This window comes from Sorex araneus, chromosome 4, assembly GCF_027595985.1.
Source record: "Sorex araneus isolate mSorAra2 chromosome 4, mSorAra2.pri, whole genome shotgun sequence".
Taxonomy (NCBI): domain Eukaryota; kingdom Metazoa; phylum Chordata; class Mammalia; order Eulipotyphla; family Soricidae; genus Sorex; species Sorex araneus.
The window spans coordinates 31,035,945-31,061,478 of NC_073305.1; the positions used below are offsets into that span (position 1 = coordinate 31,035,945).

The 25,534-nt window shown below is 36.6% G+C and overlaps 1 protein-coding gene across 2 annotated transcripts in view; it reads left to right on the forward strand.

Annotated features, from left to right (window-relative positions):
• Window positions 1-25,534, forward strand: part of STT3B (STT3 oligosaccharyltransferase complex catalytic subunit B) — an 82,513-nt gene that overhangs the window by 22,384 nt on the left and 34,595 nt on the right. Inside the window, exons 2-4 of one of the 2 annotated variants that reach the window (XM_055136438.1) lie at window positions 13,159-13,267; window positions 17,102-17,389; window positions 24,849-24,914. In XM_055136438.1, the coding sequence (XP_054992413.1) occupies window positions 13,159-13,267; window positions 17,102-17,389; window positions 24,849-24,914 (463 nt within the window). Of the gene's footprint in view, window positions 1-13,158; window positions 13,268-15,850; window positions 15,902-17,101; window positions 17,390-24,848; window positions 24,915-25,534 lie in introns of those variants that run through there. The other variant, XM_055136439.1, reaches the window with a different exon arrangement.

Sequence of the window (25,534 nt, forward strand, 5' to 3'; positions counted from 1 at the left end):
GGAAATGACTAATAAATGCTGAAGTAGGAGAATACAGGAATTCATAAGATAGAATACTATTTAGCATTATGAAAGGAGCAAACAGGGCACCCAAGCATTGCTCGGGAGGCCTCAGAGCCCCACTGGCTGTTCTCAGCCAACAGACCTGGAGTGGTGGTTTAGTGGAAGGGTCTGAGGATGCTGCTCTTCAACTGCTGCAGTGCCAGAAATTATTGGTGGTGCTTTGTACATTTGAAGGCTTTCCCCGGTGATGCTGGGGGAATCATGTGCTGGGAACTGAACTCCGGTCATGCCATGGATCCTAACTGCTATCTTAGCTTCTGGCCCCAAGATTGGTATATATTTTATAGTTTACATGTTCCTCTACTTGATTATGTTTGTTGCCTAGCCTACCTGCAAGACTGCTGTCAAAGGTTGTTGACTTAGGATCCAGGTTTGTGGATTCTAGAATTGTGGATTTTTACACATTATGTCAGGGCTTATTTACTGAGTGAAGTTATTTGTGAACTAAATTTGTTCCTAAGTTGATATCATACTCTGCGACTGCATTTTCAAGAAAAATATTTTGCATTATTACAGGATCTCATACTCATTTCTCTTCTGTAGCTTCTAGCTTTTTCTATTCTAAGATGCACTAAAGACATCTGTTTGAGTGTGAGAATAATTTTGCTCCAACTACAGCTTTGCCAACTACAGTTTGAAGATAACCCAGTGCTATATTTTATATACCCAAATTTTAAAATCCAGAACTTTTTTTGTAAACATGAAATTAATTTTACTCATTTGGACAAAATTGAAACTATCATTTACCTATTATATTTCTCTCCTATGGTTTTCTATCATTTCTCCTTAATTTTTGGAGATAGGCAAAGAAAAGGAGAACTGATTGTTTGACTTTTTGATTTAGAAAAGTCCTTAAATACAGACAGTAATCTGAGAATCAGTTTGTTACATAGCACTTTGCCTAACAAGTACTATCCCTTCTGGTTGTGTTTGTCTCACTGATGAAATAATGTTAACATTTAAACCATTTAATGGTTGGGTTGTAAGCTTGAAAAATAAGTGCAGTCTCAAATTTCTGAATTGCTCTGGTATAATTTTTACTAAATCTTTGAAGAAAGTAACCTGATGCCTTTCGATGTCACTTATATTTGAGGGGATTTCGTAAAATAAAATCTTCATGCACATTGGTTTTATTTGAGTCCCTTGTGTTTAACATATTTTCAAGGAAACCCTCATCCATAAATATCAGAAAATTGTCTCTCCTTGTCGTTCATGTATTTCATTGCCTTCTTTTCAGAAATACCCAAACCTACCAGTATTTACCTGTACTGATCATTGTGAAGGTGAAGGTGTATTTAGTATGATGATTGACTCTCTTAGTTTATTTTAATTTTTACTATCTTTTGGCTCTCTTTCGGTTGCAGAACAAATCATAATTACTGGATTTCACTAGCTGATCTTTTTTCTTCTGTGTTTCAAATCATTCCAGACATAAATGTTAATGATAAAGAAGAAACACTCTAAAGTAACTCCTTTTTAAACAAAACAAAACAAAAAAAAAAGAATTTTGTTAGAAATGCTTTTTTTCACCTTTAATTCCAGCTTTACAGTGAGACATATATATTACCTAGCCAGGTGGTCAGTCAGCACACTCTGTCATTAATTTACTCTACCCTGACACTGTGTCTACACTTGTTATCCTTATTCTTAAGGTGATCCCTAGTTACAAAATTTTGTTGTTTATGTGCTTTACTATCTCTCATTATGGTCTTTTTTGCTTTGGTTTTTGGCACCTAGCTGTCTTCAGGGTTTACTCTTAACTTAGACTCTGGCATCAATCTTAGCGGGGCTTCAGGGACCATATGGTATACCAGGGATTGAACCCCTGTCAATCGCATGTAAGGCAAGTACCCCTTACCCACTGTACTGTCCCTCAGCTTCCAGGTATAAAAATTTGTAAAAAGGGACCAGAGTGAGCAGGTAGGGCATCTGACTCAGGTAAGATCCGTGGCATCCCATATGGTCCCCCAAGACCCACCAGGAGTGATGCCCAGGTGCCAGTATTCCCTGAGTACTGCCAAGAGTGGCCCCAAAACAAAAATATTTAAAAATAAAAATAACTTTATTCTTACAAAAATTATTTATTAAGATAAACTATATTTCAAGAGAATTCAAGTTAGTCACTGCTTTTTTAAATGTCTTCTAGTATAAAAACACCCGGGTACGCGTTCAAAACTTAATTTAAGGAATTGCATTTTTATTCTTCTGTGTAAGGGTTATTACTAATGCATCTAATTTTCTTTAGTTGCTTTGAATTAAAGGGCCACTCCCACCGGTGCTTGGTTCAACAATGTGGGCCTAATGGGTCATTGTTAGGGGCCAAGCCCTGCAGTGCTTGAGGACCTGGCATTACCGTTATTTTATTGTTTATTTTTGTGGAACAAGAAGGTGATAAATTAAGATACCTCATAGGTCTTAGAATTTTTAACAGCATTGATTTGCCTTTTTTTTTTTTTTTGTCTTTTTTGGCCACACCTGGAAATGCTCTTAGCATTGCTCCAGGGGTTACTCCTAGCTCTGCACTCAGATAAATTACTCCTGGCAGTGCTCAGGGAACCATATGGGATGCCAGGGATCTAACCCAGGTTGGCCACATGCACCCTCCCCACTATATTACTCCGACCCCTGATTTGCTTTTTATGGGTCTTTGTATTTCAGGACTGTAATAGAGCAAAGCCTTCTAGGTTTAATGGTAACTTCAGATCTTTAAATTATATTCAAATTATATTCAAATTTTTAAATATTTGTTGTGATAAATATGTGCCAGGCACAGTACCAAATGTTTGAAATATGTACAGGTCATTATTGTAGTGGATTTTTTTAACTTGGTAAAGATATAAACAAAAAAGGAAGATAATTTTAGTGGTAAATGCTGTGAGGGGGGAAAAACACACTAACTGGCAAACTGGCATCTAAAGTGGGATTATTGGTGGGGGGGGGAAGAGAGTGCGCAGTTATCTGCCATAGAGTCGGGGGGGATAGGTGGGGGGAGGGATACTGGGGACATTGGTGGTGGAAAATGTGCACTGGTGGAGGGATGGGTATTCGATCATTGTATGACTGAAACTCTAACATGATGAAAGTTTTGTAACTGTAGCTCATTGTGATTCAATAATATTTTAATTAAACATCATCTGACACAAATGAAAATAATAAAATAAGATGGGATTATGGGGCAACTACTATAGAATTGGAAATAAGAACAGACTCTGGGGAGGAGGCAGAGTTAGGCCATACCTGCTATGCTCAGGGCTTGCTACTCCTTCCTGCTCTGAAACTCAGAGATCATGGTGCTGCAATCAAACCCAAGTATACAATGTCCATGGCAAGTCCCTTAAACCCTCTATTATCATGTAAGTTCTAGAAAGGTTTCGTTTGAAGTGATATTGGAGCTAAAACTAGAATAATGCAGAGTTAACTAGTTAAGACCAGAATGATATTGAGTTAGTCCTGTGAAGATTGAGCTTTTCTCTAGGTACTGGAGAGGTAGAACAGGTAGGGCTCCAACCTGGGTTTGATCCCTGGCATATGGTCCCTTGAGTCCCACCAGGAAGGATCTCTTAAGAGCAGAGCCAGGAGTAAACCCAGAACAGTTCAGGTGTGGCCCCCAAACAAAACAAAACAATATTCAACAAACATTTCTCTTACTGGAACACAGTTGTCATGTTGTTGACTGAACAAAAATAAGAGCCCTGTGTCCAGGATATAAGTAATAAAGGTGGTACGGATAAGTGTCAGATAAGAGACAGATCGTGTGCTGCAGTTAGTAATTGTGAGAAGCAAACTTTTAGTGAGACTAACTTTAGAAATAGTGGAACCAAATTCATTTGATTGCAGCAGGTGTTTTTCATTTCTGTATAGAATATTGAATAGTTTTGTGAGTGATACAGATGTAGTGGTGAACTGCCCATTCATGGACCACTACCTGTCTGCAGGTGTAAATTGGTTGAAAACCAAAACTTAGGTACTGGGACATTAGGTCCCAAAGAGCATCCACTAAAGTAAACTAGTTGTTACCTGAATGAAAATTAAACCAGTAATTTTGTTACCCCGAGTAGGCAGGTTGTGTATTTCTATAGAAAGAATAGCTTACCTTACAATTGGAGTTAAACATTTTACACAACTTAGAGTTTCACTCTAGCACTAAATCAAGTTACTCAGGGGATATATTAGGGAAAATGTTATAAAATTGTATCATATAAAAAAGGTTCCTTTACTAAACATATGTTGAACATACTTTGTTTAGACACCCTGCTTATTACTAGGGGTAGGAAAATTGATTCGTAGTTTTTTGTTTTGGTTTTTGAGCCCCACCCAGGGACACTCAAGGATCCCACCCTGGTGGGTCTCGGGACCGTGTGGAGTGTGCCAGTAATTTAACCTAGGTTAGCCATGTGCAAACTAAGTGTCCTACACACTGTACTAGTACTCCAGCCCCAGTATTTTCTTCTAAAGGAACCTAGTAGGCAAGTCATTGCCATTTGATATAGTGTGTTGGTTTGAAAGAGTTAAAATGAGAAGTACAAATTCTAATAGAGAGATATAGGAGAAAATGCTAACTCTTAAAAAAAAATCTACTTGAAGCTTAAGAAAAAGAGTTTTGAAAGGTATGTATAAGAAGATACAGTAGGACTTACTCTTTAGGCAACAAGAATAGCTTGTATTACGGTGCAGTGGTACCAAAAGGCATGAAATGTGTGTTAGGAAAGAGCCAGAAGTTTAAGAACATAAAGTTGGGAAGAAGGAAGCATCATTTTAGATTGTTGACAAAGAAGTCTCAAACCTTTTGGGAAATAGGTTGAGGTTTTGGGGAAATAGGTTTAGTAATTGCTATAGTTAATAGTTTGATGTGGAGGACGGATTGGGATGTAGGAAGAAAATACTGGAAGCTAACAAATGACTAAAGGATACAAGTCTGGATGAGACACGATGATTGTTTAATTAAGGGACTTTAAGAACTGGACTTTTGTTTGTTTTTGGTTCACACCTGGCAAAGCTCAGGGGATACTTCTGGCGGTGCTCTGGGATCAAACCTGTTTGGCTGTGTGCAAGGCAAGAGGCAAGCATCCTATCCACTGTGCTATCACTGTGCCCCTCAGAACTGGATTTTTAAAAAGGAGTCTTAAGATGATTTCTAGACACCTTTGATATTTCGGAACCCAGAGGCTTCTTGCAGAAATACCTCGCCGTCCCGGGAGGGGAAAGGTTTTTGTCCCTCTGCCTATCCTTTCAGTGGCGGTGGCATGGCAACCGCCATCTTTTGGAACCCACTAGACAGAAGTACAAGCTTGCAGTGATGGGGCACGCGGGATATCTCGGGATAGGGGTCAGTACTGGCGCTGCTCTCCGCCCAGACGAGACCCCAAGTGGCCCCACATGCACGGCTCCTCTGCTCCTTGAACGACCATGATCCTGGAGGCACACAAACCAATTTTGTCACCTACTGGCTTCTTGCGGAAGTGCCTCTAGACTGTGAACTAAGCTATGGTCCTGTGCTGCCCCAGGAGGGAAAGGTTTTTGCCCCTCAGCCTTTCCTCTCGGTGGTGGCGTGGTAACAGCCATCTTTTAGAGCCCACTAAACAGAGGTACGAACTTGCAGTGACGAGGCTTCTGGGAGAAATTTATCTGGATTTAATTACTAAAATACCAGAAATTCAAAACCGCACAGCTGACCTCATACCCTGTTCATTCCTAGCAATGGAAAATAAATTATCAAATGATGCCTTTTCAGCACGTCTGATTGTTGGGGGGGGAATTCCAAATAATAATAGTGAGTTTTACGTCGAAATATTGAATGTAATCAAAGTAAAGAAAGAGTGAAGTGAAAATCATCTGCCACACCGGCAGGGTAGGGAGTGGGATAGGGGGTATACTGGGGTTCTTGGTGGTGGAACATGTGCACTGGTGAAGGGATGGGTGATTGATCATTGTATGACTGAGACTTAAACCTGAAAGCTTTGTAACTTCTCATGGTGATTCAATTAAAAAAATTTTAATTAAAAATTTTTTAAAAGATAGATGCCTTTTATAGTGTTAAAATTTTAAGATTTTAACAGAAAGCTCTGTTATAAGTGAGGCAGTAATAAAATTACTTCAAAATTTTTTGTGTCTACTGATACATCTAAGTAGATATTTAGGTAGACTGTTCACGTGTGTGTCTAGAAAGAGAAATTAGTATGCTTGGGGATCATTTGTGATGACTGAAGTTCAAGAAATGGAAAAGGGAAAAGAGCATAGGTAGCAGTGGAAAGGGAATAATGATGTGAACAGGCCTTTACATCAGTATTTGGAGCATAGTGAATAAGAAAATCTGTGTATATGGTACTTTGACCCAAAGGATTTAGTATACTGATACTTGTAAGAGAATTTGGTTTCAGATTTTCTGCTCCTTTTGTGTGTTGTGATTAAAACTGATCCAGGCATCACTTCAGTTATATTTCTCTGTACAGTTGTCCATTGCTCTTTTTATTAAAGAAATGCTTGTTGTTCACCTATCCCTATGTGTTACCTTGACGTAAAACCTTAAGGGTACCAGTGAGCTCACAGTTTGTGATGTTGGTGTGGAGATTCTATGCTTCTTTCAGAGAACAATAAAAGGGTTTTTTTTTTATTGTTTTTAATTGAATCACAGTATCACAGTGAGATACAGTTAGAGTTGTTCATGATTGAATTTCAGTCATACAGTGTTCTAACACCCATCCATCCTTTACCAGTGTGTTTCCCACCACCAATGTCACCAGTTTCCCTCCTATCCCCCTAACCTCCCTTACCCCTTTGTCTGCCTCTATGGCAGGCATTCCTCTCCCGCCCCCGCTCTCTCTCCCTTTTGGACATTATGATTTGCAGTACAGGTACTAAAAGGTTTTCATGTATATCCCTTTACCTACTTTCAGCACACTGGATATTTCTAACTGTTAGAGAGTAATTGATTTATTGAAAGAACTTTGGTTTAAAAAAAAATCCATGCTCCAAATTTTAGACTACTTAGACTGTTATTTCATTAAAAAGAGCAGTTGTGTGGTTAATCCATCTTTCATATTCTAAATTTTTCCCTAGTTATAAATTTTTTAACAAATTGAGATATAATTAGCATGCCATTGTTAGCTTCAGATGTGTAGCAATTGATTTGATATACATACATTTTACAAAATGATTATTATAGTTTAATTGACCTCTGTCATCAGACCTAGTATAAAAATTATTTTTCTTAGTGATGGCATCTTTATAATGTTAACTTTAGTCACTGTGATGCAGATTATATCTCCATTATTTTATATCTGGAAACTTGTATCTTTTGATTACTTCTACCCAGTCCAGTCACCACCCCTCACCTCTGGCAACCACCAATGTCTTAATATAAAAGTTCAATTTTAAAAAATATTACTCTGGGGGCTGGAGCAATAGTATAGCAGGTAAGGTATTTTTTTTGCCTTGTAAGCAGCCAACCTGAATTCAATCCCTGACATCCCATATGATGTCCCCTGAGCCCTGCCAGGAGGAATCCCTGAGCATCACCAAATGTGCTCCCACCCCCATTAAATTAAAAATAAAAATATTTACTCATGCAAGTGAGATCATACAGTATTTCATCTTTTTTGTCTGACATAGTTTATTGAGCATAATGTCCTCATCACAGATGGGTTTCCTTTTTTACTATTCTGTATGACACTCCAGGGAATGTATCTGTAAGAAAAACACAATTTTTTATTCTGTCATTTTTTTCATTCAGAACACTTAAATTAGTTCCATGTCTCAGTTTTTACAAATAATGCTTCAGTGAATATGGAGGTATAGGTATATACTTGAGACTGTGATTTTGTTTACTTTAGATAAATATCCAGAAATAGAATCGCTGGTTATATAGTTATTCTGATTTTGAATTTTTGAGGAATCTCCATACTCTTCTAGTGACTGTATCAGTTTACATTCTCACCAGCAATGCACAAGGGTCCCCTTTTTCCATTCTTGTCAACACTTAAGATTTCTTGTCTTTTTTAAATGACAGTCATTTCAGTAGTTTAAATTTTAACTCATTATTTCTGCATTTTCCTGATAAGTGATGCTGAACACATTTCCTAATTCTGTTGGTCATTTGGATCTTTTCTTTGGCAAAATGCCCATATCTTTGAGTAGGTTTTCTTTTAGTACTCTGACTAAAGTATCCTGGGAATACATATAATAGAAAATAATCCCACTCTGATTTGTATAGTAATCATAGGAATTTGTTACATGATGTCTTGATGTGGTTGCTTTGTAGGACTGGAGAGGTAGTACAGAGTTTAAGGCACAACACCACATAATGGTCCCCTGAGCATCATCAGGAGTGATTCCTGTGTACATTATAGGAGTAAGCCTTGAACACCGCCAAGTATGGCTCAGTGTCCCCTCCCCCAAATTAAAAAATAATAAATTTGTTTGCTCCAAAGATTTAATTTTCATTATATGTAATGATTTACAAATTCATTCTTGGACACACATTTACACATAGTAGGAACAGAAGTAATTATACATAAGTAGCTACTCAAACTTGAATGGAAAGTTTTCTCTCAGCTCCCAGTTGTGTACTTGAATATTATCTTTGACAGCAAGGAGAATTTAAAAATCTGCATACTGTCTGATACTTTGTATTTGTGAATTTGATTTTTTTAATGATATTTTGAGCCAAAACTAAATACCAAAAGAAATTAAATATGGCACATATATGAGCATTTGAGTTACACCTCAAGTTTAACAATCTTTGTTCAGTGAATCTGTTTAATCTTTGTTAATTTTTAAAGTAAATGTTATTAACTTGATCTGATATTTTCATTAGAAGTACTTTAAAAATAAACTTTAAATTCGTGAGGATAAGCATTCCAGGCCTTTAAGTTTGGATTTCAATGCCTTGTTTTATTTTGGAATTTGGAAATGTATATTTTAGTTAATTTTCATTACTTTAAAAATACTTGTATTTTCTATTTGAAAAATTTGGAAGTTTGAAAGGATGATAATGGGATAGAATGAGATGAGAGCTAAATATTGCTTTATTTAAAACCTTGTTTGTCAAGTACCTTTTGAGACATCTCTAACATAATTGCAGGGTTTATTGTTTTTCAAATTTACTTATATTTCTGTTTGGGGGGTGGAGTGCACAGGGGTAACAACCAGTGCTTCTTGGGTCTTATACCTGGCTCTATGCTTAAGGGGCACTCCAAATGATATGTACTCCTGGGGATCCAACTGGAATTGGCCACACATGCAAGGCAAATGTAAAGGCTAAAGGAGTATATTGATTTAGTATTAGAATAGACAAGCATTTCCATGGTGTATCTGGGTGCAAAATCAATATTCCTGCCAATAGGACAGAATATTTAAAATATTATGCCTTTGACAGTAGGACTAAATCCAAGTGAAGGATGTATAAGGCCACTAAAATAAAATTGCACTTTCTGAAGAGATTAAAGAATAGTTGAATGAAGAAGAGAAACTATGTTTATAGATTGGGTAAATGTGAATTATATAAGAATGCTAATTCTTGCCAGATTGATTTGTGGTCAATGGACCTCTAGTCAAAACCCACATCTTTTCTTATGGGATTTATAAGACTTTTAAACTTTACATGGAAGCATACAAAGAACCAAAATAAAAACCACATTCTGAAAATGTGTTTTAGGGGCTTAAGAGACTTTTCTTATATGCTCCTGCCCCAGGTTCAATTTCCAGCCCCCCTTGTGATTCCCCCACGCACCACCAGGAGTAAGTCCTGAATGCAAAGCCAGGAGCAACCCCAGAGCATTGTTGAGTGTGACCCTAAACTTAAAAAAAACTTAAAATTTTTTTAAGATGCCAGGGTAACTCTAAAGTAAAGGTTTCTATTATTAGTACAAGGATGGATATAAAGCACTCCTAAACAGACTAGAATTTGGAAATGGGATCTGCAAGTCAGCAGGCCTTTAATCTAATAGAGATGGAACTGTACGAAAATTGTATGAGAAAGATTATAATTTTTATTTCTTTCAACAAAAAAATAATGAATTTCAGGTGTGTTAAAGACATAAATAAGTTTAAACTGTAAAGAAGAAAACAAGGGGCCAGAGTTAGTACAAATATGTAGGTCACTTGCCTTGCATGTGGCCAACCCGTGTTCAGTTCCTGGCACCCCATATGGATTGGCCCAGCCCTGCCAGGAGTGATCCCTGACTGCAGAGCCAGGAAATAAGACCTGAACCCCGCTGAGTGTGGCTGGCACACACGCGTGCGCGCACACACACAAAATTCTTTTTTCATTTTTGTATTGGATTTAAGCCATACCTGGAGAGATGCTGAGCAGTGGGTTACTCCCAACTCTGTTCTCAGGGGTCATGGCCATGCTTAATGGGGCAACTTCTGTGGGGGACTGAACTTGGGCTTCCCTCTTGCAAAGCATGCCTTCAGCCTATTGATCTATAACTATAGTTCTACAGAAGATTGCAAAATGAACACATTTAGTTTTGAAAATACATTTTATTGAGACATGTTATACACACTACACTTAGGAGATGGGCAAATGGATATAGGGAGATGAGTTGGAGTAATAGTAGTCTCTGTAGTAGTCTATTAAAGATTACTGCTTGCATTAAAGGGCAGCATGTATCAGAGAAGGAACTGGTTGAATAAAATTTAGATATTTAGGAAGTCAAGTGACAACCTGGTTCTGATTTTTATTTAGGATAGGAGAGCACAAAACTCTCAAGGATGACACCTAGGTTTAACTTAGGAGAGACAATCCAATGGAGAAAACCAAAAGCATACTATGTGTGTATTCATTTTGAAGAAGTTGAGTAAACAGCTAAGGAGCATCTTGTTAGATATTTTAGTTGTAGTTGGGTTTGATATGCCTTGTGACAAAAATGTAAATAGAAAGTAGCATTGGCAAATTTATGAACATTGTATAATTGAAGATTTGGGCAACTGACATCTTAGGGAGAGAATTTTGAGATAGAGAAGGCTAGAGTCAAATGAATTACACACTATTGTAGTACTAGAATATTCTGCTTTTGACTCTACTTAGTTTTGATTCTACATATTATTTTTTTTGGGGGGAGGGAGGGTCACACCCGGCAATACACAGGGGTTCTGGCTCTGCACTCAGGAATTAACTCTGGCGGTGGTCAGGGGACAATGAGGGATGCTGGGAATTTAACCCGGGTCGGGTGCGTGCAAGGCAAACGCCTTACCTGCTGTGCTATTGCTCCAGCCTGATTATACATATTTTTAGATGGGTGGATGGTGGGATTTGGGCTACATTTGACCATGCTCAGGGACTATTCCTGTTTCTGTGAAGTGACCCTTGGTGGTCCTTGTAGGACAATATGTGGTGCAGGGGATTCAAACTAGGGATGCAATGCAAGCCCATTAACCTCTGTGCTCTCTCTCTCTGGACCCTAACCTATTTTTATGTTACTAGTAATTGTCTTTTGGATTTTATATGTGAATGTTTTTCTAAAAAAGCAATTTTGCTTAGTAATCTTCATTGGCTGTTTTGTTTCAACACTTTAACTATATGGTTCTATTCTCATCTGTAAGATTTTTAGTTTTCTAAAACCAAGAATTTGTTGTTAGGGGCTTCTGTGTATGAGACTTTCCATTGTTTTAAAAAAATATTTAATTTGGGGGATAGTTTTAAGTATGTTTTCTCCTCTTTCACTGCTTCTAGAATTCAATACAAATACTGTTTTATCTTGATGTTATCCCATAACTATTTGGGACATTTATATGATTGACATTTTAATTGGACTTACCTCTCAAATTTTTGCTGTTTTGGTATGTGCTTGTTTTTGTTAGTCTGTCTAAAACTACTTCAATTCTTGTATCTAGTGATTGTGGGAGGGAGAGTCATAACTTTACTACTGGAAAGAACATATCAAACTGATCTTAGATAAGAATTTTTTTTTTTTATCATCTTAGTGTCCAATATTGTTCCAGCTTTGAGCTCATTCATCTACATATAGTGCAGGTATCTCTGATGCATCCACTTCCTTGTTTTGGGGGAAAGAGGGCCACCCTTTCTTTCCCCCTAAGGTTGTTTCCCTGAGGACTGCTGCAGTCTTAGTGATTGGTAAAGTGTTAGTAAAGCACAGATGTCTTTTGGACTTAATTTACAAAAGTATAAAAGTTACTGATTTAGGCATCAGTTTGCCACACCCACCACCAGAGTGTCACTACCATTGCCCTTCAATCCCATCTCATCAGTTCTCCAGCTTGGCAGACGCAGCTGGCACTGTTGCGGGCTTTTTCTCTGACCCTCATAGCTGCTCTATGCTAAACCTGGGAAATATCCCAGAAATTGTCACTGGCTGCTTCGGGTGCTTCAACTGCTTCGGCTGCTGCTGCTGCTGCTGCTGCTGCTTCCTCCTCTTCTTCTTCCTCCTCCTCCTTTTCCTCCTCTTCCTTCTCTTCCTCTTCCTCCTTCTCTTTCTCTTCATCCTCCTTTCTTCTCCTCCTCCTCTTCCTCTTCTTCCTCCTTTACAGATTATTTATGCTTGCATTTGGGTTGTTACTGCTCTGATTTCTTTTCTTTTTTGTCTTTTATCTTATATGGATCTAATTTCTCATCCTTAAGATTATTTTCTTTTTTATTGATGTTTTGGTTTATTCTTTTCTATGTTCAATAAAACTATATTTTTAAGCCATATATTTTTCATTCCTTTAATATTTAATATTACAGGATTGGAGGCAATTATGCCTAGTGTGCTTCCATTTCTATTACAATCTTCTGTCAGTGGTTCTTAATCTATTGAGAATCATTAACTTTAATCATTTAGTGAATTGTATGTGTCCAAGCCTATTTACTCAGTACTGTAGCCTCTCTACCTCATGGATCTCAAGCAATGACCAATAGTATTTGAACATTTCTATTTTAGGTATGGATTTTGGGGGTGAGGAACTTTGTTTATAGTTAATGGAGAAACAAATCTTTCTTGAGAAATAATTTGTTATTCTGGTTTGAGGGAAATTGCTACTAAACTTACATTTTTATAGCCACAGAATTAAAGATTTATTTAAAGTATACTAGAAAGGTATAGCGTTTCCTTTTCGTAAACGAAGTTTTATAATTTTTTTTTCTCTTTTCCCTAGGTTTAATTATAGATCAACACATCATCTTGCATCTCATGGGTTCTATGAATTTTTAAATTGGTTTGATGAAAGAGCATGGTATCCACTAGGAAGAATAGTAGGTGGTACTGTAAGTATATTAGCAATTATTTATTAATAAAACATTTTGATATTGTTTGAGTAAATCATTGCTAAGGTGATTGAAAAGCTTTGCATAGTTTTGTGAGAGTGTTGTATAGTTTAATAAATTTTCTCATGGATTATCTGGTATATAATTTACTAAATCTCTGTCTTGATAGTCACCTTTCCCCACTACCCACTACTTCTAACAAGTGGTAGAGATTGAGTTGTGCAATCTCTTATCACAGTGTATTAGAGGCTCAAATTATTTGTGTGGGTTTTTTTTTTTTTGTCTATAACAATGTAATTGAAAAAAAAATAGGAAGAAATAGAAATTCAGGAGAATCAGAGAACTTTAATTTCAGGTTTTTAATCTGTCTTTGACTTCTCTGTGATGAATACCGATAAAAGCTTGTAGGGATTATATATCTAAAATAATGGTCTAAAGAAAATATTTTTAGGATTTGGGATATAAAGAACATGCTGAAGACAAAGGAGAGAGCTTGGGTCCTGGTAGGGATTGACAGAGCTGAGTGTAACCCTTAATCCCCTGAGCTCTGCTTGGGAAACATTCCTACCAAAGAAATTGAGTTAAATATAAAGTATTAATGTTTTATTAATTTCTCTATTTCTTTTCTCTCACTTTGAGTTTGTTTTTATACTTTCTAGTTTTCTGTCATACATTGTTCAGTAGTTTTCAATCTTTTGTTCTTAATCTTTTGCACTTGCTTACTTAAGAATTATTCCATAAGTTTCAATATATTTTTTTGATTTGACTAAAAACAAAAGTACTGAAATTATATATTCAATATTGAATTATATAGAGAGATTTCAGTATTTTTGTTTCCAACCAAATAAAAATGTATTTAATTTCTATTTTAATTACTCCTAAGTTGGTACGCTATTTAGAATTGCATTTAACTTTTAACCATAGAGGAATTCCTAGTTTCTAATGCTTCAAGGATATTGTGGTTAGAAACCAAATTCTGTGATTTTATTTTATTTTAGTTTTTTTGGTTTGGGGGCCACACCTGGTGGTGTTTAGGGGTTACTCCTGGGTCTGCACTAAGGAATCACTCCTTACAATGCATGGGGGCCATATAGGGTACTGGGGATCGAATAAGCTGGGGTCTGCCATATGTTAGGCTAACAGCACGGCCCACTGTACTATCTCTCTGGCCCCTAAATTCTGTGTTTTTAATAATTTGAAATGTATTAAGATTTGATTTGTCATCTTGGATATAATCAGATTTCATAAATGTATCTCTGGGTTTGGTAAGAATAGTTCTTCCTGATATTAAGACATTTTCTCATCTGGGGAATTTTTAAATCCTTGGAATAAATAGAAATAAAGATATAAGAATAGTTCTGGGACATGATAATTGATCTCCAGTGCAAATTAAAGCGGTATTGAGTGGTAGGTGGCCATTTATTGTCTATGCTTCTTGTCATGTCGATGCTTACTATATTTATGTTTGACTCTGATTTGCTGTTGGGTGTGTTAGGACCTCCTGTCTTGAACTCAAAGGCTTGCTTTCTGAAACTCCAAATGCCCTGTGATTTGGAACTATCCAGTTTTTTAATTTTCCCTTGCAGAACCCCTGAGAGGCTTTACACATTTGAGGACAGCTTTATTCTTAATTTTTATTTATATTTTAAAAACTTCCAAGAAGTGCTCAAGTTACCAGTGGGCCCTTTCTGGTGATTCTCAGCAACTGGGTTCATGATCCCAGGTCAGGTCAAAGGATGTGCTGCTGCTGCTGCTCTGACTTGGGGTCTGGGATTTTCCAGCCCACCTTGGTTTGTCTGGGGACACATCCTGTGGCATGGGACCCTGTGTTAGAAACCAGAGTTAGGTATATGTGCACCATAATCCCTATACTTTCTCTGGCCCAATTTTTATTTGAAATTTTTTTACTGTATGGCGGGATAGAGGGAGTGGGACACATCAGTTGGTGTTTAAGGTTTGCTCTGGCATTGCGGGGGCCAGGGGGCCCTGTGTGGTGCTAGGATTTGAACCTGGGACCATATTGATCTATTTTATCAACTGATCTTGGCTATTTTTTTGAAGATTAGGCTACTTTCCTAATCTGTTTTGCAGTACATTCTCCCAAGTTCTAGTAGTGTTTAGAGGATATATCTAGCACCATCCTGCTCCTCCCCACTAACTCCTTCCCCACTTCTGCTCTTTCTCTTGGAGGCTCCCCTGGCGTTAGTACCTGAATTTGGACTTACTCTTTTCTTTCAAGGTCTGGAAGTTTTTCTTCTGAACTTGACCATGCCTTTTTTTTTTTTTTTATTGTTGACTGAATTTTTGTTTTGTTCCTTTCATCCAGTACTTGTGTTTCAGTTTCATTTTATCAGCCAAATGATCCATATACATTGATTTACTTAACCTTTAGAGGTATTTTCCATTTAATTTGTTTTCTTTTAATATGTGTAGTAAAAATCATACACTATGACCTGATAATTGTATGGAATGGAAAAAAATTTTTGTATTTAAGAATACTGATGGCTACCCATACTTCTTTCTTTCCCATGCCCCTTTATTCTATTCCTCTTCCATGCATTCAGAAGGTATTGAACATCATTTTACGTGTGTGAGGTGCAGGAATTGAGTCCAGGTCTCTTGCAGGCAAGTCAGGTACTTAAAACTGAGCCCCACCCCCTGTTTTGAATATCCATTTTGTGCTTGTTGTTTTGGATGCTTGGGAAACTTTTTCTGCCTTTCTGAAGCTGTGTGTGTGTGTTGTGTGTGTGTTAATATGTAATAAATAAAATTAATATACAGTATATAAGCTTATATACTTATTTAATTTTATTTAAGTGCAGTGGGTAAAAGTTAAGGGAGAATAGGTTAAAGACTTGGGAGCTCACAATTTTTTAAATAGTATAGCTAGGAAAGGAAACTTGTTACATTCTTTGTTGTTTAATGATGGAGAAAGAAAAGAATCTTTCATATTCAAACATAAATACACATTTTATTACTGAATAGCTCAAAAATAATGGTCTATTTACTGTTCTTTGAATCCCCTTATTTGATTTTCCTTTTGGAGTGAGAATGAGGAATGCAACTGTTACTTTCTTTTCATCCTTAAATACTTAAGTGGTGCAAAAAAACATTTAACCTTTTAGGAATTTTAGCATACTTTGAACTAACCAATTCAGTAATCTTTTCCTAGATGTTTTTATCTTGTGTATTGATTTTGAGAGAAGGAAAGAGTACATATATATGTGTGTGTATATATATATCGTTGTACATAATTTTGACTTATATTTCTTTTATACACAAATACATAAAATCTGAAACATGTTAAAACCAGAGCATTAGTGGTAAGATCAACTTGGACTCTGTTTAGACCCTGTTTTGTAGTGAAAAAACAGTGGAATAAGGAAAGTTACCAACAATTTTTCATTGTCAAATATTTTCAGTTTAGTGACTCATTTTGTCTTATCTTTTATTTAATTAGCTATCCTTCTGTATGTGAACTACTTGTTTGTACTTCAAAAGAATAATATTGGGACCGGAAAGTTAGCACAGTGGGTCGGGTGCTTGCCTTGCATGCAGCTGACCCAGGTTCAATCCTAGTGTCTTATATGATCCCCTGAGCACTGCCAGGAGTGATTCCTGAATGCAGACCAGGAATAACCCCTGAGCATCGCCAGGTGTGGCCCCAAAACAAATAAAAAAATAACAAAATAATATTATGTTATTGTGTGAACAAGACGAAGTGTTCTGAGAACTTAGTCTCATAGTTACTGTAAACAGTGCCTAGTAATACAGAACCTAATTTAGTTTTCAATTCATTTTAAATATAAATTTTCTCTGTTTTCTCCACCTTAGGTTTACCCAGGTTTGATGATAACAGCTGGCCTTATCCATTGGATTTTAAATACACTGAATATAACAGTTCACATAAGAGATGTCTGTGTGTTCCTTGCACCTACTTTTAGCGGCCTTACATCTATATCTACTTTCCTGCTTACCAGAGAACTTTGGAATCAAGGAGCAGGACTTTTAGCTGCTTGTTTTATTGCTATTGTACCAGGTTACATTTCCCGGTCAGTAGCTGGATCTTTTGATAATGAAGGCATTGCTATTTTTGCACTTCAATTCACTTACTATTTGTGGGTAAGTAACATTGAATGTTTGTAACCAGTAATAACCAGGAATTTTCTTTGAAATGTTTGTAGGTTGTACATATTTGTCTTTTTCTGTTTTTTTCACATTAAACTGTGTTGCTGTTCATATTCTAAAAATGAGTAACATTTAGTAATATGCCTTGCTATTCTCAGAAAATACTGACGATGTTTCTGTTATGCCTGTTTTACAAATGATATCGTGTTTTTTAAAGGGTTATATCTGAACACTGAGCCAAGAATAAGCCCTGAACACCACTGGATGTGGTCCCCCAAAAAAATCTAGTTTTAAAAAAAAATAAACTATTGAGGCTGGAGAGATAGTTCATTGGGTAGGAAATTCCCTTGCATGTGTTCAACCCGGGTTCAGTCCCTGGCCCCCCATATGATCCCAGGAGTGATTCCTGAGTACACAGTTAGGTATATAAGCCCTGAGTACTTCCAGGTAGTATCCTCAGAACAAAACAATAACAACAAAAATCTGTTGATTTATTTTTTCTTTTTTTTTTTTGGCGGGGTGGGGGGAGAATATCACAACAAGTATTTAAGAAAAGTTAATAAGTGATTCTATGGCTTGGAATTTTGAATTGTTTTCAAATCAGCTTTATTTCACTGTTACCAAGTTATTTCTTATGAATATATTTGAATACAAGTGTTGTGTCATCCTTCCCCCCACCTCCTTTTTTTGACTTATTTTATTATCTACTTCATTTGCTTTGTACTAGATTTAAGTGTGAAAGTTTCCAGCTTCTCACCAGTAGGATGTTTGTTGTAGGTTTTTTATAAATACTGTTTGTCAACTTGCATAAATTTTCCTCTGCGGTAATTGAGAGGTTTTATCATCGTTGGGTTTAGGCTTTTTCTGAATGTTTTATCTGCATTCATGGATATAGTGACATTTGTTTAAAAATGTTTAATGTGACTAATTGCATAGATTTTTCCCCCTAATATTGAGCCAGCTGAATAGGTGATACAGCTCATTTGTTCACAGTGTATAATTCTTTGTATACATAGTTAATTGAAGGCGTTTGCATCAGAACTCAAGTACTAGTCTTTAGTTTTTTTTTTGTATTGTTTTTGGCATTAGTATAATGCTTGCTTTCCTGAGCTATATCCCCGGTTTCTTGAATTTTGGAAGACTCTTTCAATGGACTGGTTTATTTTGTCTATTTGGGATTTGGGAGCACAGGGTAGTTCATAGTATTGATTACCCTTTTAATGTCCCTGTGATCTACAGCATTATATCCCTATTAGTAAGAATGAAAAAAGCAAGAAAATTTTAAGGGGGAAAATCTGATTATGTAGGGCTATAAAAGTATAAAAGTGTTTTACCTAAAGGGAATATTGACCTTATATTTTAAAGTATTATAGATACTGCTTAGGTTTCTGCACTGATAAGTAAAAGACTATAATAAAAATCCAGGCCTGGAGAGATAGTACCACTTGCCTTGTACTTAGCTGATAAGGTTTCGATCCCTGGTACCCCATATGGTTCCCCAAGCCTGTCAGGAGTGATCCCTGAGTACAAGCCCTGAGCACAGCTGGATGTTTACCTCCCTCCCCCACCCCCACCCCCAATGAAAATCCCAACCACTGTGGTCTTAAACAGCAATAACAACAAACTAGTCAGGCATAGAACATTTAGAAATATAAATGAAATTTTAATTTGTTACTGAGAATGTATAAAATCTCTTAACCAGCGAGGAGTAAAGAAACCTTTCTTAATCTGGTAGAGGACAGCCATCTGGGGATTTCATTGTGAGTAAATGTAAGTCCTAGAGATCAATTTGAGGGAAAGTTGTCATTAGCAGTATAGTCTTTGATTCATGAACATGGTATCTCCATGTTTCCTTTGATTTTAATTTCTTAGTTCTGCTTCCTTTTTTTTTAGATTAGGTTAGTCTTTTAGAATCTCTTTTAATATAAGCACTTGAAGATGTAAATTTCTTTTTTAGCACTATTTTAGCTCTGTGCAGCACAAACTTTTAAAAAATTTGTATGCCATTCAGCCTTTTAAATGATAAAATCCAGTACCTAAAGTGTATTACTCACTTTTTAAACTGTCAGCATTCTCTGATACAGAACATTTTTATTACTCCAAAATGGGAAACCTGAACTTTTCATTATTCCCCATTCCTGGCCTGAATTTGTATTGGTCTTTTACTTATTATTAGTGCAGACACTTAAGCAGTATCTATAATATTTTCTAATATAAAATCAATATTCTCTTTGGATAAAACAAAAACTTATACTTTTATAGGCCTGGTATTCAGATTTTTCCCTTTAAAACCAGTTACTCCCTGTTCCCACCACTGCATTTGCCACTGGCAGCTAATGATATTTTCCACCTCTATGGATTTGCCTATTCTTGAATCTTACATAAATGGGGTCATAGAATATGTAACTTTTTATCTCTGAATTTTTTTATCCTAGGGTTCAGGGTTCAAGTTTTAGACTGTACCAGTACTTTATTTAAAAATATATATTTTTATAACTGAATTATAATTTCATTGCATAGATTACATTGTGTTCATTTTTTTAAGTTGCTGGACATTTGAGTTGGTTCACTTTTTGTATTAGGAAAGTTTTACAAACGAAACCAAGGTCACCGAAATATCTTTGTTTTCTGTAAGTTTTTTAGTTTTGTATTTTGTATATAACACGTAGTGATTTTGAGTTCATCTTCGTGAAAGATTGAAGTCTGTGTCAGATTCATATCTTTGCATGTGAGTGACCAATTGTATAGCAGAATCTTTTTGTTAAAAAAAAAAAACTTAACCTTTTCAAGTAGGAGAGGAACATGTTTAGGACTGGAATATGTGCTTTTATGTGGAACTGCCTGTGTCAGATCCTCCATCCCCCAAGCACTGTGCTGGGAGTAGTTCTTGAACATTGCTGGCTGTGTGCCCCCCGCACACTCCCCAGGAGTGGCATATTGCTTTTGTAGCATTTGTCCTTTCATTTTGCTTCTTTGTCAAAACTCAGTTGTTGTATTTGTGTGACCTATTTTTGCACTTTTTTAAAAGTCTGTTCATTTTGTTCTGAATTCTTTTCTTTTATCAGTACTAACACTGTCTTGATTACTGTACCTTTACAATAAATCTTGAACTTGGTTAGGAGTCCTCTGATGTTGTTCTTCAGTATTATATTGGTTATTTGGGGTCTTTTGCTTTTTATATAACTTTGGGAGTGGGGGTCAAGGCACAGTGTGTGTATTATCTGGCTCTGTGCTCTGCATTGTCTCCTGGTAGTGCCCAGGGGAGTAACGACCCTCTGTGTTCCTGGGTTCGAACCCTGATCAGGAATATCCAACTCAAACTCCTTACCCACCAAGATCTCTCTCAGGCCCTCCATGTAATTTTTAAATCATTCAATAACTGGAATATTTATTGCAGTTGTGTTAGGTCTCTGTATTATGTACCAGGTAGTACTGTTTGTCATCTTAGATTCTGATAAATGCTGTAATATTGGACCTTGTTAAATTTTCTGTCTTGCAAACTTGGCATAATTATCTATTCTGGTCAATTTGTTTTAATCTTTGGGAACTTTTACAAAGGCTATCATATCATCTGCAAATAAAAAAGAAGCTTATTTTCTCTCAATCTGATTTTCTTGTATTATTTATTGTATTTAGCACAGAATAGGGACAAATGAAGATGTTACTGGCTCCCGCTCGAGCAAATCAGTGAGCAATGGGATGACAGTGATACCGTGATTTATTGTATTGGCTAACACTTCCCAAAATGATTATGAACAGGACCAAGAAAGGGACATTCTTGACTTTACTATTGCATGTTTTTTGTTTGTTTGAAGTTGAAATTGCCCTCTGTTGCTAGGTCACTTGGAAGGATTTTATTGTGAATTGGTGCTGGATTTTTGTTTTATTTTTGTTGGGGCTACACCTTCATTGCTCAGGGCTTACTCTTGACTCTGCTCAGAGATCACTTTTGGGGGTTTGAGAAACCACATATAGTGCCAGTGATTGAACCTGGGTTGACTGCATGCAAGACAAGTGTACTACCAACTGTACTATTGCTACGGCCCTGGTGCTAGATTTTGTTACTTTTTTTTTCTGCATCTCTTAATATAATTATTCTGTCTTTTCAACTTTAACCTTTTGATGTGGTTTGATTTTAAAATACTGAACTAGCTTTAAGAATATGAAATTTTCCCTTTCTAATTGGACTGGAGCCATAGCACAGCGGGTAGGGCATTTGTCTTGCATATGGCCGACCCAGGTTCGATTCCTCCGTCCCTCTCGGAGAGCCTGGCCGGCTACCAAGAGTATCCCGCCCCCACAGCAGAGCCTGGCAAGCTACCCATGGTGTATTTGATATGCCTAAAAACAGTAACAAGTTTCACAATGGAGACATTCCTGGTGCCCGCTTGAGCAAATCGATGAACAACAGGATGACAGTGCTACAGTGCTAATTATTGGATTAATCATCTTAGTGTGTGTGTGTGTTGCTTTTTGTTAGGTTGTTTGGGGGGCAACAACTGGTTCTTCTTAGAGCTTGTTTACTCCTAATACTATGCTTAGGGTCATGCCTGATAAGACTTTGGGGGATCATACGGAAGGGCCAGGGATTGAATCTGATTGGCTATATGCAAGGCAAGCACTTTACCTGTTGTACTATCTCTCCATCCCCTCTTATTCATTGTTAAGTTGAATTTACACAATTCGGTTGAGGATTTTTGCAACTAAACTCATGAAAGTTAACTAGTTTATAGTTTTCTTTTCTTGTACTATCTCTGTCTGAACTTGACTTTAGGAGTATGTAATCTTGTAAAAATGAGTTAGGACTTGTTGCCTCTACTTTCTTATGGAAGAAATTTTAGAAAAATGTTATCTGGTTTTTAAATGTTTCTTAGAATTTTCCAATGAAGCATCGTTTTGTTTCTCCATTCTCTTAGTTGCACTATTGTTTGCTCTATTGATCTCCCTTATAGCCACCTGGGCCCCTTTTCTTGAGATTCCTTTCTGTTTCTGTCCTTTTTCTATCTTCTAGTCTCCCACTTAGAACTTTCTGAACATTGATTTGTGTACAGTTCTCTGGAACTTGCTCCCTTTTTTTGTTTCTGTCTGTCTGATTTTTGAGCTTCATGTTATTCAATTCACTTCTAATCACTGTGGACATTGGGTATTATAAGAACAATCTTTATTTAGCCATGGAAACTTTTCCCACTTAAAACTTCCTTGTTTTGTTATAAACTTAATCGTGAACAATTGTTTTGAGGTGTGAGGGTTCACTTGTGTGGTCTTATTTCAGTGAATATATTTAAATTATTTTGAGATTTACAGCAGATTATGTTGTAAGTAAAAAGCAATAACCTGATGTCTGTAGTTAGGCCACAAATGTATTAAACATGTAGATAAGTCTGTTTTATCACTTGCTACTATAAAATATACAGATATTTTATAAAATATATTTATCAAAAGTTATACATATTCGTAGGTGCACATAGCATTTGACGTCAAGAGAAATATAAACATGCAATATTAGGAGTTATTCCTGGCTCTGTGCTCAGGAGTGACAGCAGTCAGGGGGACCATGTGGAATGCTGGGGATCAAACGGCCCGCAGAAACAGCCGAATGCAGAGCAAGTGCCTTACCTCCTGTACTATCTATGGCTCACCCTTAAGGTTACCTTAATATTTTTTCTCTAGCTTACTTTACAGTATAAGTACAGTATATAACACATACACAAAACGTGATACTGAACTGTTGTATGTCAATGGCAGTTAAATTTTAGGGTTGTCAAAACTTATATGTCAGTTCTTGACTTTTTTAGTGTCCCTCTTTTCCTTGATATTCCCTACCCACTATGTTCAGGATTCAACTGAATCCCTATTCATATTTTCACATAGGGCCCACCTACTTTGTTATTTTGCCCTGCCAAAGATAAACGTTGATTCTTTTTATAAAATCAAGATGATTTTTGTTTGAGAGGAATAGTTTTTGGTTTCTTTTATTTCCTGGTGCACGTATTTCTTTCTGGTCAGTTTTACAGTGTTAAATTCAAGATTAGACTTTGACTAGTTTCATAGAAGTGAACTGAGAACATTTTGGGGCTTTCTTCGTTGTTGTTTTACTTGGGCCACACGTGATAGTGCTCAGGGCTTACTCCTGGCTCTGTGCTCAGGGATCACTCCTTGCACTGCTCAGGTGATCATTTGTGGTGCTTGGGATTAAAACTCAGGTTGACCGTGTGCAAGACAAGCACCCTACCTGCTGTAATATCTCTCTGGCACTGATAATATTTTTAAGTGTTAGGAACTAGGAATGTTTTATCTTTTTTCTCTCCTTCCATTGTTTCTGTTATAATTCTCTAAGGATCAGATGTTACCTGTAGTTTAATATGCTATTAGAGGTTTATTAAGAATAAAGAATTCCTTGGGGCTGGAGCGATAGCACAGCGGGTAGGGCTTTTGCCCTGCACGTGGCCGACACAGGTTCGATTCCCAGCATCCCATATGGTCCCCTGAGCACCACCAGGAGTAATTCCTGAGTGCAGAGCCAGGAGTAACCCCTGTGCATCACCAGGTGTGACCCAAAAAGAAAAAAAAAAAAGAGTAAAGAATACCTTTTAATGAGCTCTACAGAATGCTTACTAAATTTGGACTATCGAACATAGATATGACTTTTTAATATAGAATTGTTTATAATATGACTTAGATCTGACATTGTGACACTCAATTGATTAATCTTAAAGGCTTTCTTAATCTCGACATTATTTTTTTGATCTTCTTGACTATAAAGCTTTGTCCACTTTTGAACCTTTATTGCTAGTTTGTCTTTCCAGTTTGCAGTAATTGAATTTTTTTGTGGGGGGGGGTCACACCAGGCAATGCACAGAGGTTACTCCTGGCTCTGCACTCAGAAACCACTCCTGGAGGTGCTCAGGGGACCATATGGGATGCTGGGAATCGAACTTGGGTCTGCCATGTGCAAGGCAAACGTCCTACCCGCTGTGCTATTGCTCCAGCCCCAGTCATTGAAAATTTTACTGATACATATTCCCTTTAAAAGTCACTACAAGTTTACAGTTTTTTTTTAAGCTCTTGCATATCTGAAATTTCTGAATGATGGTCTTCAAAAATAGATGTTCATGATTAGAATTATAGTGAAATACAGATGACCACATATTCAAATAAGAGTTACTGATTAAGATGTTAAGTGTGAGCAAGACAATCATAAAAATGTAATTTACTGAATATAGGTATCTTAATCAATGTGTTGTTATTAACTCTTTTAAGATAATTAAATGTCACAAAAATATAATGTCTTTAAAAGGTATTGAAAATTTTAAGCTGTTCCTAAAATGTGTTTTCCTGTTTTGTTAATTTATATATCAAGTGAATCTCTAAATATCTTGACTTTTTGTACTGCACTAAACTTTTAGCTTTTTTACTCCAGCAAGAACATTTCTAAATTTTGTTTCCCCTTTAGGTAAAATCTGTGAAAACTGGCTCAGTTTTTTGGACAATGTGCTGCTGCTTATCCTATTTCTATATGGTAAGTTTTCATATTTAAAATAATATGAACATTTGTTTTGCAGTTGGACCAGTACCTGCTTTTTGTAATTTTCCTTTTGTCTGGGTCTGGTTTTCTTCTTTCCTTGTTTGGGATCCTGATTTTCCTTAATGTATAGTATTCTTTTTCATTACTAGCCTACTCTCTATACTCCTGTTCCCAGGGCCTGTATGGGCTCTGACTTTGCTGGAGAGAGCTAGTACTTAACCCTTCAAATATAATATTTGCAACAAATAAATAATTCAAATGTACAGCTTTACCTAAATTAATAGTCACAACTTCTAGGCTAGGTTAGCCTCTAATTTTTTTTTTTAATTTATTGAATCACTGTGAGATAGTTATAAGCTTTCATGTTTGGGTTACAATCACACAATGATCAAACACCCATCCCTCCACCAGTGCACATTCCCTAACACCAATATCCCCAGTATAACCACCCTTTCCCACCCTCCCCCTGCCTCCACGGCAGACAATATTCCCCATACTCTTTCTCTGCTTTGGGGCATTATGGCTTGCAACACAGACACTGAGAGTTAACCTCTAAATTACCTACCTAATTTTGTAAATTATTTAAGATTGCATTTGAGATTATACCTCTGTGT